The sequence below is a fragment of the Triticum urartu genome, chromosome 7 (assembly GCF_003073215.2).
Source record: "Triticum urartu cultivar G1812 chromosome 7, Tu2.1, whole genome shotgun sequence".
Classification (NCBI taxonomy): Eukaryota; Viridiplantae; Streptophyta; class Magnoliopsida; order Poales; family Poaceae; genus Triticum; species Triticum urartu.
In genome coordinates this window covers 358,778,547-358,791,965 of record NC_053028.1, presented here as the reverse complement: position 1 = coordinate 358,791,965, position 13,419 = coordinate 358,778,547, and the positions used below count along the sequence as shown (strand labels likewise).

At 51.8% G+C, this 13,419-nt stretch overlaps 1 protein-coding gene across 3 annotated transcripts in view; it reads right to left on the bottom strand.

Annotated features, from left to right (window-relative positions):
* The window catches only part of LOC125519719 (CBS domain-containing protein CBSX2, chloroplastic-like), a 43,320-nt gene extending 34,254 nt beyond the window's left edge, over nucleotides 1-9,066 (bottom strand). For 2 of the 3 annotated variants that reach the window (XR_007288290.1, XM_048684460.1), the window contains exons 1-2: nucleotides 8,703-9,065; nucleotides 42-129 (exon numbers count right to left, since the gene is read on the bottom strand). Coding sequence is in view for 2 of the 3 variants with exons in the window: in XM_048684460.1 (XP_048540417.1) it covers nucleotides 42-129; nucleotides 8,703-8,891 (277 nt within the window). In the remaining variant the exon portion in view is untranslated. Of the gene's footprint in view, nucleotides 1-41; nucleotides 130-8,702 lie in introns of all 3 variants that reach the window. The other variant, XM_048684461.1, reaches the window with a different exon arrangement.
* Between the last annotated feature and the right edge of the window lie 4,353 nt (nucleotides 9,067-13,419).

Below are 13,419 nucleotides of genomic sequence, written 5' to 3'. Positions count from 1 at the left end.
ATGACAGAAACCAAGGCAAAACGTCAAGGCAAACAAAGCACCTTCATCTACTGAAGTGGATGGTTTCACAACATGGAGTTGTTCCCTTTTAGTCATAAAGTCACGAACAGTGTAAACTCCACCACCCTCCTGAAAAGCAAGAAATCCTGAGATCAATGAATTCTTAAAACAAACTACATACAAATACTTCCATCTGGAAACAGAAAGTCGAATAATTTATGGTTTTATGCCCAATATACATTAAATAAAGCCATGATCCTTGCACAAAAGATTAGAACCAGATACATCATCATGCAAAAGATATTTGTTGGAATGTTTCCCAGCTCAATAAATGTGATGTTGCTTGTTCTCTGAATAAACTCAGTGTTATACATTTATATTACTTTGTAATGTGCAGTGACACAAAAACATCACGCTGTCAAAAGAACATTAAAGAATAAAATGTAAACAACTAATAGCGGGACTAATACACCCAAAATAGATATAGAAGAACAACGCATAAGAGTTATCAGAACTTAAGAGAGGCTCACGAGTCGTTCATGAGAGCTTAAAAGCATTGTGTACTTTCAAATGGAAAAAATCATCAACTTTGCTCCCGATTTGTATGCGATGATGAAGCATTTGATTGTTTATTGTAAACAGTAGCTCAGTGCCAGTGCGTTGCTATGGAACCACAAAAAAGCTGAGGAGTTGGCCACATGGCATGGAAGGGCAAAGCATAAGGCTGTGTTTGGTTCAGCTTCAGCTGCCAACTTTTGGGTCCAAAAGCTAGAAGCTGAACCAAAGGGTTGGAAGGTATTTACCCACCTTTGCCACTAGTAAGTGGAAAAACATTTTGTTCTTATTCCTGCTACACAGTGCGCGTGAGAAGACAGCCACCGCCGCCACCGCCTAGGGTTGGCTCGCCGGTGGCAGCACATCCCCTCCAGCCGGCCGGCCGTGGCCGTGCCACCGCCACTGCCGGATGGAGCAGATCTCGACAGCGAGTAAATCCCTAGCATCCGCCGCCACTTCTGCCGGCCCTGCTGGCCAGAACCTCCCCAGCCCAGCAGCGCCTCTGTTCCTCCAGGCTCCAGCCGTGCCTTCCTCCCTCGAGCAACACCTCCCTCCCAGCCAGCGTGTGCGGCCCAGCAATGCCACTGCACACCGGGATGAGATGATGGTCATTTCTTTTTCTTTTTTGCAGTATTCCTGAACATGTATTCCTGGAGTATTTCTTTTGTGGACTTGGAAGTTGAAAAGGCTGTAGATTGCAGATTGTGACACCTACTTGCTTGTTTAACGAGAGTTGGTGAAAAACTGCACTAGTTACATGGGTGGTGTTGTGTGATTGCAGATTGATGAGTATCTACCTCCAGTGCTACGACAGGGGGTGGCATCAACACAAGTGATCCCATTCAAGAGGAGGAGAACGAAGATACCATAAACAATATTCGTAGTAGTAGGATAGCTAATGCTTCTTCTGTGAGGTTAGCTATGTTGATGGAGGCCATCATCATGTGAACCATACTATTTTTGTATGGTCCGTGTCTTATATAATTATATTACAGGCTCTATTTATACGTATGCAACATTAAAAATGTGTAGTTCAATTGTCTATATGTTAGCTACGAATTGTCTGAAGGGGAGCCTTGGCGCAGCGGTAAAGCTGTTGCCTTGTGACCATGAGGTCACGGGTTCGAGTCTTGGAAACAGACTCTTGCAGAAATGTAGGGAAAAGCTGTGTACAAAAGACCCAACGTGGACAGACCCTTCCCCGAACTCTGCGCAAGCGGGAGCTACGTGCACCGGGCTGCCCTTTTTTAGCTGTGAATTGTCCCAACCATAGGAGGGTTGCAGGCAGTGACTGAAACAACCATAGGACGGTTGCAAGATATGAAACTGAAATTCAGAGACACGGAAGGATGGGCATATGTTAAAAATAAGACACGAAGAGAGCTATTTGGGAAGAAAGAGGGTAGCACAATGACGTCTTTGTTTGAATAAGTAAATTTGTTTGATCTATATGAATTGTCTATTGTCATAATTTTCTTTCCAAGATGATCGTTCATTAGCCTACCAATGTACGAATTGTTGCTTTACAGTCAATTAGCATATAAACATTAGCATAGCACAATGACGTCTTTCATCGCATATTTGTTGCTTTACAGTCAATTAGTAAATTTACTTGATCTATATGCTATTCTATAGCATGCGGAGAGTTGGTTAGTAAGAGTGGAGGAGCTAAAACTCATAGCAATGTTTTGAGTTCGAGGCTAATCCCGTATTTGTTTATTTATGCCTTCTACAAGAGATTGGTCCCACGCTAAAGTAAGACGATATTTGTTTACTTATACCTTTTACAGCTGGTTCTACATATGAGTAAGTGTGCAATTGTTTATTTGTTCCTTTAGCAAGAGTGATGGTCCCCAATGAGTATGTAGTACATCTATTGAACTTTTGCAGGCTTGTTTGCCCCATGTGTGAGTACGAATGGAGAGTGAGGAGTGAACTCACAACCAACTCCAATCTTCACAGGTAGGAAAGATACAAGGACATCTAAAAAGTAAGAACCACATGTTAGAGCTTCACTAACGGTACATTAATTCTTCAAGTGGCATATGTGTCCCAAATGACATTCATAATCGTTGACAAGGATCCTAGCAGGCTACTTCCTTAACCATTTTTTTACTAGAAACATGAATGCCCTCATCACCAAAGCAGCGCAGCGCACACGCTTTTTTACTAGAAACATGAATGCCCTCATCACCAAAGCAGAGCAGCGCACACACAGGTGATCAAATGGAAAATTTGGCATACATCTATCTATGCAGATTGACATGCAAGAACATGGGCATCTCCCTAATGGCACTGTAATTGTTGGATAAGTCTGTGTACTAGGGTCTTTGTAGGGCTGCAGCACATGGTCCTTGTGGCAGTTAGGATAGAGTTCCTGACCATCAAGCACTGGCAGTTAGGATAGCATCTTAGACCAGCATCTTAGACTAGCATCTTAGACTGGCATCTTAGTAGCATCTCAGCATATGCTTGGCTGGCTAGCAGCCTATAAGTATGTATCCCCAACCCCTCAGGTTGGCATGGCATTGTGTGAGAAATAAACCAACGAAAATTGTCCCAACTCTCCTAGTGTCATCCACAACTATCAATGCTCAGGTTCAAAGGTCCAACAAGTGGTATCAGAGCCAAGTTATCTTGTACCCTGAGCATTTCTTGTGAGCAGCCCAAGTCGGTAGCAGCAGCTGCTCCATCTGCCTCTGGTTACTTTCCTCCCTCCGGACTGTCGAGCAGCAGTTCGTCTTCAACAGCCTCCTCTTCACGCAACAGCCCCCCTGCAGCGAGCCATGTCTGCAGGTCGCTCTCAGCACACGGCTACCTCGAGCATGCGGCGCCGGCAGGAGGCCGAGCGCGCCGTGGCAGAGGAGCGTGAGCGAGCAGCTGTAGCAGCAGCTGCTGCGGCAGCAAGGGTGTCGAGGCTGGCTGCAGCGGAGTTGGCAGCAGCCAAAGCGGAGGTAGAAGCAGCCAGGGCGGAGGTAGAAGCAGCAGCAGCAGCGGACGCAGCACGTGAGGCTACGGCAGATGCCAAAGCACTCCGCGGCGGCTCCGGCAGCTCCAACAGCTCCACGCCTGCGGACGACGGTGCTGACGCAGACCGCGCCAAAGTGGCGCAAGAGCGGACGGCGCAGTGGGCAGCCGAGCACGCCCGCGCTCCAGGTGGAGGTGTGCACCGCGACGGCGGCTGCAACGACCAGGACCGCGGCCTCTACGAGGTCCGAACTGTGGTCAGGGATGTTGGTCCCAGTGCTGGGTGGCCTACCCTCACTAAAACCAACTACGTCGAGTGGGCCGGGATCATGAAGGTCAGGCTCCAGGTGCGGCGCATGTGGGAGGCAGTCCAGGACAGCAACGTCGACCACCAAGAGGACCGACGGGCGCTGGACGCCCTCATCGCCACAGTCCCGCCCGAGATGCAGTTCTCGCTTTCCAGCAAGCGGACTGCCAAGGAAGCTTGGGACGCCATCGCCGCGGCACGCATCGGCAGCGACCGTGCTCGCAAGTCCACTCTGCAGGCACTTCGTAAGGAGTGGGAGAGCCTGGCTTCCAAGCCAGGTGAGGACGTTGATGACTTTGCTCTCCGTCTCAACACTCTGCTGCAGAAGTTGGTGAAGTTTGGTGATGCCACCTACACCGAGGAGAGAGCTGTCGAGAAGCTCTTTCGGTGCATCCCCAAGAAGTACAAGCAGATGGCTCGGTCGATCGAGTCCTTGCTGGACCTCTCCACGATGACAATCGAGGAGGCGATAGGTCGCCTCAAGGTCGTCGACACCGACGAGCCACAGCCTTCCTCGGGGCCCATCACCACCGGCAGGAAGCTGCTCCTAACTCAGGAGCCGTGGGATGCCAGCCTTGGTGACAGGAAGAAGGGGGAGCCTTCTTCCACGACGGGCGGCCGCAAGCGTGGCAAGCAGCGTAAGACGCGAAGAGGCCCCCCGGGCAGGGCACAAGGACGTGCCGAAGGGGACGCCCGCGGAGGCGCCAAGGACGGCGCCGCTGGCAAGCCCAAGCCGGCACAAGACAACAGCTGCCACAACTGTGGCCAGTTTGGCCATTGGGCCAATGAGTGTCGGCAACCACGACAAGGCCAGGCTCACGTCGCACAGGCGAAGGAGGAGGAGACGGCTCTGTTCATGGCGCATGCAAGCATTGAGCTATCTTCAGCGACACCAGTCGCAAAAGCTCTCATCCACCTCGACGAGCCAAAGGCACACGCTCTTCTCGGCGATGCCTCCGGGAAGGACAAGACTACGGGGTGGTGCCTCGACACCGGCGCCACCCACCACATGACCGGTCGAAGGGAATTCTTCGCCGAGCTCGATTCCGATGCGCGAGGCTCCGTCAAGTTTGGGGATGCCTCCGCTGTGGAAATTAAGGGCGTCGGCTCCGTCATCTTCACCACCAAGACAGGAGAGCACCGGCTGCTCACCGGTGTCTACTACATCCCCGCGCTAAGGAACTCCATCATCAGCTTGGGACAGCTGGATGAGAACGACTCACGCGTGCTGATTGAGCATGGGGTCCTACGCATCTGGGATCGCCAGGGTCGCCTTCTCGCCAAGGTACCCAGAGGTGGAAATCGACTCTACGTCCTTGATGTGCAGGTGGCACAACCGGTCTGTCTCGCTGTCCGTCGGGACGACGAGGCGTGGCAATGGCATGAGTGCTTTGGGCATCTTCACTTTGAGGCCCTGAAGCGTCTAAGTGCCAAGGAGATGGTACGAGGCCTGCCATGCCTCAACCATGTGGAGCAGTTCTGCGACATCTGCGTACTGACGAAGCAGAGACGACTCCCCTTTCCCCAACAAGCGAGTTTTCGGGCCAAGGAGAAGCTGGAGCTCGTGCACGGAGACTTGTGCGGCCCGGTGACGCCAGCCACACCAGGAGGTCGACGCTACTTCCTGCTGCTCGTCGACGATCTCTCTCGTTACATGTGGGTGATGATTCTCGGCAGCAAGGGAGAAGCGGCGGACGCCATCAGGCGCGCGCAGGCTGGTGTGGAGGCGGAGAGCGGCCGCAAATTGCGCGTGTTGCGCACTGACAACGGCGGCGAATTCACGGCGGCTGAATTCGCGTCGTACTGCGCCGATGAGGGCATCCAGCGCCACTACTCCGCGCCGTACAGCCCGCAGCAAAACGGAGTCGTCGAGCGGCGCAACCAGACGGTTGTGGGGATGGCTCGGGCTCTCCTCAAGCAGCGAGGGATGCCGGCTGTTTTCTGGGGAGAGACGGTGCTGACGGCCGTCTACATCCTCAACCGCTCGCCTACTAAGGCACTCGACGGCAGGACACCGTATGAGGCCTGGCATGGGCGGAAGCCGGCGGTTTCCCATTTGCGGGTCTTTGGCTGTCTTGCGTTCGCTAAGGAGCTTGGCCACATCGGCAAGCTCGACCACAGGAGCACTCCGAGAGTCTTCATCGGCTATGCGGAGGGCTCAAAGGCCTACCGCATCCTCGACCCAAAGACACAGCGTGTGCGCACGGCACGAGACGTTGTGTTCAATGAAGGGCGAGGGTGGCAATGGGACAAGGCGGTGGACGACGGCGCGACGCCGATGTATGACGACTTCATTGTCGAGTACGCTCACTTCAAGGAAGCCGGGGGAGCAAGCAGCTCCTCTCCGCCGGGCACGTCTACCCCGGCCCCCAAAACTACATCGACTCCGGTGCCCGCTACGCCGACGACACCACAACTGGCGACGCCGCATACTCCAGCCCCGGCAGTCACCACTCCGGGTTCGTCTTCATCAGCACCAACTCACGCAGAGCACAACCCGATGAAGTTCGCTTCCCCGCTCACTCACGACGAGGAGCGGGTTGACGCGTGGTATGGAGGCGAACAGCTGCGGTATCGCACGATGGATGATCTACTCGGCGACCAGCCGGTGCCGGGACTGATGCCACGTGACCTGGAGGCGCAGCTACAACTCGCGTGTGAGGACGGCGAACCACGGTCCTTTGCAGAGGCCGAGAGAGATGCGGCATGGCGCGCCGCGATGCAGTTGGAGATGGATGCGGTCGAGCAAAACCGCACCTAGGAGCTCGCTGACCTCCCCCGTGGTCACCGCGCAATCACCCTTAAGTGGGTGTTCAAGCTGAAGAGGGATGGAGCCGGCGCCATCATCAAGCACAAGGCTCGTCTGGTGGCCCGAGGCTTCTTGCAGCAGGAAGGAGTCGATTTCGACGACGCCTTCGCTCCCGTGGCACGAATGGAGTCTGTGCGACTCCTCCTTGCGCTGGCTGCCCAGGAGGGCTGGCGTGTCCATCACATGGATGTCAAGTCGGCATTCCTCAACGGTGACTTGAAGGAGGAAGTCTACGTGCATCAGCCACCGGGTTTTGCGATTCCCGGCCAGGAGGGTAAGGTACTCCGCCTGCGCAAGGCCCTCTATGGCCTACGGCAGGCACCTAGGGCGTGAAACGCCAAGCTGGACTCCACGCTAAAGAAGATGGGCTTCGAGCAAAGCCCGCATGAGGCCGCTGTCTACCGACGGGGCAGTGGAGGAAATGCCCTGCTGGTGGGCGTCTATGTTGACGACTTGGTGATCACCGGCACCAAAGATGCAGAGGTAGCGGCATTCAAGGAAGACATGAAGGCCACCTTCCAGATGAGTGATCTGGGGCTCCTCTCCTTCTATTTAGGGATTGAGGTGCACCAAGATCACTCCGGGATCGCGCTTCGACAGTCCGCCTACGCCAAGCGCATCGTTGAGCTAGCTGGGCTCACCGGCTGCCATCCAGCTCTCACTCCGATGGAGGAGAGGCTGAAACTGAGCCGCGACAGCACAACAGAGGAAGTGGATGCTACGTAGTACCGATGCCTTGTGGGGAGCCTTCGCTCACCCACACACGGCCGGACCTAGCATTCTCCGTCGGCTATGTCAGTCGGTTCATGGAGCGACCGACGTCGGAACACCAGCAGGCAGTGAAGAGGATCATCCGCTACATAGCAGGGACCCTCGACCACGGCCTCCACTACCCTAGGTGTCCGGGGGCAGCACACTTCGTCGGGTACAGCGACAGCGACCACGCCGGCGACATCGACACCAGCAAGAGCACGAGCGGGATCCTTCTCTTCCTCGGCAAGTGTCTCGTGAGCTGGCAATCAGTCAAGCAGCAGGTGGTGGCCCTGTCCAGCTGTGAGGCTGAGTACATAGCGGCCTCCACCGCCTGCACTCAGGCGCTTTGGCTCGCTCGACTGCTTGGTGATCTTCTCGTTCAAGACACCAGAACGGTGCAGCTCCTGGTGGACAGCAAGTCCGCCCTGGCCCTGGCAAAGAACCCCGTGTTCCACGAACGGAGCAAGCACATCCGGCTGAGGTATCACTTCATCCGCAGTTGTGTGGAAGAAGGGAGCATCGAGGCGAGCTACATCAACACCAAGGATCAGCTCGCAGACCTGCTCACCAAGCCTCTTGGGAGGGTCAAGTTCCTCGAGCTTTGCTCCAGGATCGGGATGATTCAACACTCCCACAAGATGACGTACAAGACTTAGGGGGAGAATGTTGGATAAGTCTGTGTACTAGGGTCTTTGTGGGGCTGCAGCACATGGTCCTTGTGGCAGTTAGGATAGAGTTCCTGACCATCAAGGACTGGCAGTTAGGATAGCATCTTAGACCAGCATCTTAGACTAGCATCTTAGACTGGCATCTTAGTAGCATCTCAGCATATGCTTGGCTGGCTAGCAGCCTATAAGTATGTATCCCCAACCCCTCAGGTTGGCATGGCATTGTGTGAGAAATAAACCAACGAAAATTGTCCCAACTCTCCTAGTGTCATCCACAACTATCAATGCTCAGGTTCAAAGGTCCAACAGTAATCAGACATGCATATGCATAAACTCCGTCCTACAGAAGTAATGAGAGACACGGTTCAGCCGAGATAAAAAAAATTGTCCACATACTCCCAGGTTATCCTGCAGAACAACTTTAATTAGCTCAGGCACATACAAAGATCTTTGCGGGCAGCTAAAATGATACAATAGCAACGACATCAGTTGGAACCTATAATCCAAATATGCCGCATCCACCCGTCTGATCTAACATAGGATCGTATAAACCCCGAATCACCGCTTCTGGCAACTATCAGCATCCAATTGCAAATACGGAAAAACAGTAAACACAAGAAGCAAGGAACGGAGCTGGGCTCACCACAACCACGGAGGTGTGGTGCGGCAGGTTGCCTCTAGCGGCGGTGACCGCGAACGCGCCGACGGATGAGGCTGGGGGCCGCACGAGGGGAGCACCGGAAGACATCCGTGGCACTGCAGACAGACGAGACCGCCGCCCGCCAGCGACGGCCGGGCAATCGAAGGAGAGGAGCAGCAGCCTGGCGGCCATGGTGCTAGTCCCCTCTTCTCTCTCCCTCGAACCGCACTCGCGTCGGGTTCGCTCGCGGCTGGAAACTGGTGAGGGGAGGGAAGGCCGAGGGTGCGGAGGAACCTGTGGCTCGGCCTGCCCTGCTTGAAGAGATGAAACCCTTTTTTTTGTGGGGGGAGGGGGGCGTTAACCTATGGACGTCATAACTGTAACCCGTGTGGCATAATAAACACCCGATCGTATCCAGGAGTCAGTCGTTCTAAAAAAAAGTATCCAGTAGTCAGTCCACACGACCCTGTGGGAACGAACATTAAAAATGTCAACACGTTCGAGCGCAACTAGGACGGCCCACACAATCATATGTCATAACTGTTCACCCCACCCCGTGAGCCCAAACACGTGTGTAATCAACTTTAGTTATCATGTGTAATTAACTATAATTGTCATGTATCATTAAATATAGTTGTCATGTGTAACTAATTGAAGATGTCATGTGTGGTTAAACCATAGTTACCATGTATGGTCAACCATATTTGTTGTGATTAACTAGTTGACACATATGCATCGTGTGTAACTAATTGGAGTTGTCACGAGTAGTTAAACCATAGTTGTCATGTATGGTCAATCATAGTTGTTGTGTGTGATTAACTAGTTGACACATATGCATAACTGTAGTTGCCATCTATCACCGTGCCCACACGTTTGGGCAAGCATCGTGTGTCCGTTCGGACGAGGAGCGCCCAGACATGTGGCACTAAATGATAACGCCCACACGACGCTAGGTGCTTATGTGGCTCTCAACCTAGATGGCAACTGCTTCAATATTCTTGAAAATGAATCGAACGACATTGACTGCGTTTAGGCCATGTTGATAAGTGCCACACGTGTGGACGTAATCATTTAGGTAACTTATTGACATTGGTTTTTGGCTATATTAGACTATGTCTAGATTTTGATTTCCCTGTGTATTGTACATGTATTGTATGTGGGTTGGGAAACTGTTTACGATCATCTTACCATTTAATAGCAACTTTTTATTATCCAGCTCAAGTTAAAGATCTTTGGATCCCAGGTCAAAAGAATTGGGATACATACTTAATTAACTCTCTTTTTACTCCTGAAATGGCTAATACCATTCTACAAACTCCTATCATTAATGTAAATGGTAAAGATATTTTTGTTTGGAAACTAACTCCTATAGGTGAATTCTCTTCCAAAAGTGCTTACAAGCACTGCTTCAACAATCTTCAGCTTCCACCAAGGCAAAGGCCCAAAATTGTTCCTATGGGGGTCATTTTCCTTCTTAATCAGACGTGGGAGGATAAGCAAATGGCACTAAGAGTTCAAACATTCGCTTGGATGCTTCTTATAAAAGTGCTTCCTACGGATAAGAGGGTAGGTAGGTACTCCAAACATATCAATGAAAACTGCTCTAGATGTGGCCAACTAGAAGATGAAATGCACATATTGTTTCTTTGCCCTTTTTCTAAAGCTGCATGGTTTTGCGATCCTTAGTTTATTAAACGGAATCTCTGGTTGAACATTATCATTCTATTCCTGATATAATTCGTGCTTTGGTTACATCTTAACATCCACAAATAAACTCGACTACTCTCTATACTTTTCTCTGGTGTCTTTGAAAAGCTCGGAATGACTGTCTATTTTGCAGAAAATTATGTAAGCCTTCCCAGTTGTATGTAGCATCAAATGTAACAACTGAAGCAACCAAATTAGAAGATAAGAACTCCACTCAGCAGCAAGAAAGCGATCAAGCTCAGGAGCAATTGCAAGTTTCTCCAACAACCATACATACACATGACTCTAATAATCTTGCAGGGAATGTCATCTTTTGCGACGCTGCTTGGGAGAGACGTACAGATTCAGAGTTGGGCCATGCTGGCTTAAGAGTAATCATAACCATGCAAGACAATCTGCACCTCCAACAACTGCACGTCTCTGCGCTTTCGCCTCCAGCTTCATCTGCACTCCAGGCTGAAACTTATGGGCTGCTCCTAGCTACAAAGTTAGCAGATCTTCTGCAGGTTCAAAACCCTCACTTTTACACGGACTGCTCGGTGTTAGCTTCGGCAGCAAGGTCATCAACAGTGTTTGCTGCTCCGGTATGTTGGGAGAACATACCTCTCCTTGCAGAGATCCCAGCCTCTTGTTCTTTCAACTGTAACAAGATCACTCACATCAGCGGGAGCAAGAATGTAAAAGTTGATCATCAAGCTTAGTTAGCTCTTCGTATTCAGACAAGGTCCTTAGCTATCTGTTGCTTATGTACACAAGTAGGTCAAGGTCAATGTCCTGGCAAGGACATACTTTCTGCTTCTAGCATAGCTCCATTCATGCTCCTTTCTGTAAAATGTACCTGATCCTAAATAAAGCCTTCTTTTGTTAAAAAAGAGAAATAATCCACCCATTTAGGGTTGTGCTAGTTCCCCCAAAACTTGTTTGTTTACATGGTATCAAAATAGGTCTCGATGACCACTTCTTCCGCCTCTTCAAGCACAGCCGCCGCCGCCACTATGGCCATCGTCGCCACTACAACTATTGTCGCTGCATCCCTCATGGTCATTGCGGTCTCTTCCTCCACTTCCCCGATGATCTCGTCGTTCCTATCAAGTCTTCTCGTCGGGAGTGCGTCAAGCCTCTGGTTTGATTGCTCCCTAGGTGCTGGACTGTTTGCCTCGCCACCTGCGCCTGGCTCCTCACCTTTCCTGGCACCTCCCACTACTAGGGAAAACCTTATACACAGCATCTTAGCAATAGCATTGGACAAAATGAGGCGCTATTGCTACTTAGTAGTAGCGCGTGTAAGAAAATGGCGCTATTGCTATCACTTTAGCAATAGCGCGTACTGGCAAAACGCGTTGCTGCTAAACTTGAACTGGGCGCATAGGACAGCCCCACTTAGCAGCAGCGCATATCGTACCCAGCGCTACTGCTATGCTCCGTAGCAGTAGCGCTTTTCTCGAACCCGCGCTACTACTAACCCTACCTTACCGTCCCCACGCGGCTGACCCCCTCACTCTTCCTCTCAGTCACTCTTCCCCCGCATGCCCTGCCGTCCGCCGCCGTCGCGCTGCTCCTCCTCCACCGAGGTACTCCCTCCATCCCTCCTCCTCCCACCACGCCCTCCTCCCTCCTCCTTTGGCCGCCCCCTCCTCTCTCCTCCTCCGGCCGCCCCTCCTCCCTCCTTCGTCGGTAACCCTCCTCCCACCGCCCCTCCCCCTCCTCTCTCCTCCCTCCTCCCACCCCTCCCACCCCCTCCTCCCTCCTCCAATCCCACCGCCCTCCTCCTCTCTCCTCCCTCCTCCCAGCCCCTCCTCCCTCCATCTCTATTTTTCTTGTTTTTTACTGTAGTTTTTTACTATTGTATAATGTAGTTTTTTACTATTTTTAGTAAGTGTTTAATAGAATTAGTAAGAAAATTAATAGAACTAGTTGAACTAGTTTATTTTTAGTAAGAACTAGTTTATTTTTATTTATAGTAAGTGCTTGGTTGAACTAGTTGAATTAATAGAACTAGTCTAATTAAAATTTTACTATAGAACTAGTTTATTTTTAGAAGAAAATTAATAGAACTAGTTTATTTTTAGGTGTATTAACAGAATTCTAGGTTGATTCGTTTTGAAGTGGACATGTCATATTTTGAACATGTCACATTTGTTGTTATTTTTTTAGTTAAAGCAATTATCCCGCATCGACGTCGATGATGCCTGCTTGATCAGAGGGGCCATGTCCGGGACTGGGCTCCGTCGGGCTGGTACTCGGAGGTGCTACCTTCCGGGGGCACAGCTTGGTGAGGAGCCAGCCCGTCGTTGACCCGAACCTTTTTTGGTGGCGGTCGCATGGGCCAGTGATGGTGCGGAGGCTTGAGGACCCCGCGAAGGTGATATGTCACCGTGTCAGCAAGGAGGACGAGCACGTCCGTCGCTACATGGTTGCGTTGGAGGGCAGTGTTGGGATCGTAGCACAAATTTAAAATTTTCTACACATCACCAAGATCAATCTATGGAGTCATCTAGCAACGACAGGGAGAGGAGTGCATCTACATACCCTTGTAGATCGCAAGCGGAAGCATTTCAGAGAACGGGGTTGATGGAGTCGTACTCGTCGTGATCCAAATCACCGATGACCGAGCGCCGAACGGACGGCACCTCCGCGTTCAACACACGTACGGTTGGGAGAGATGTCTCCTCCTTCTTGATCCAGCAAGGGAAGGAGAGGCTGATGGAGATCCAGCAGCACGACGGCATGGTGGTGGAAGTAGCGGGATCCCGGCAGGGCTTCGCCAAGCGCAAGCGGGGAGCAAGAGGTGTCACGGGAGGGAGGGAGGCGCCAGGGACTTGGGTGCGGCTGCCCTCCCTCCCCCTCCACTATATATAGGGGGCCTGGGGGCGCCGGCCCCTAGAGATCTCATCTAATGGGGGGGCGGCCTAGGGGGTGGCTTGGCCCCCAAGCCAGGTGGAGGCACCCCCACCCCCTTAGGGTTTCCAACCCTAGGCGCAAGGGAGGCCCAAGGGGGGCGCACCAACCCACC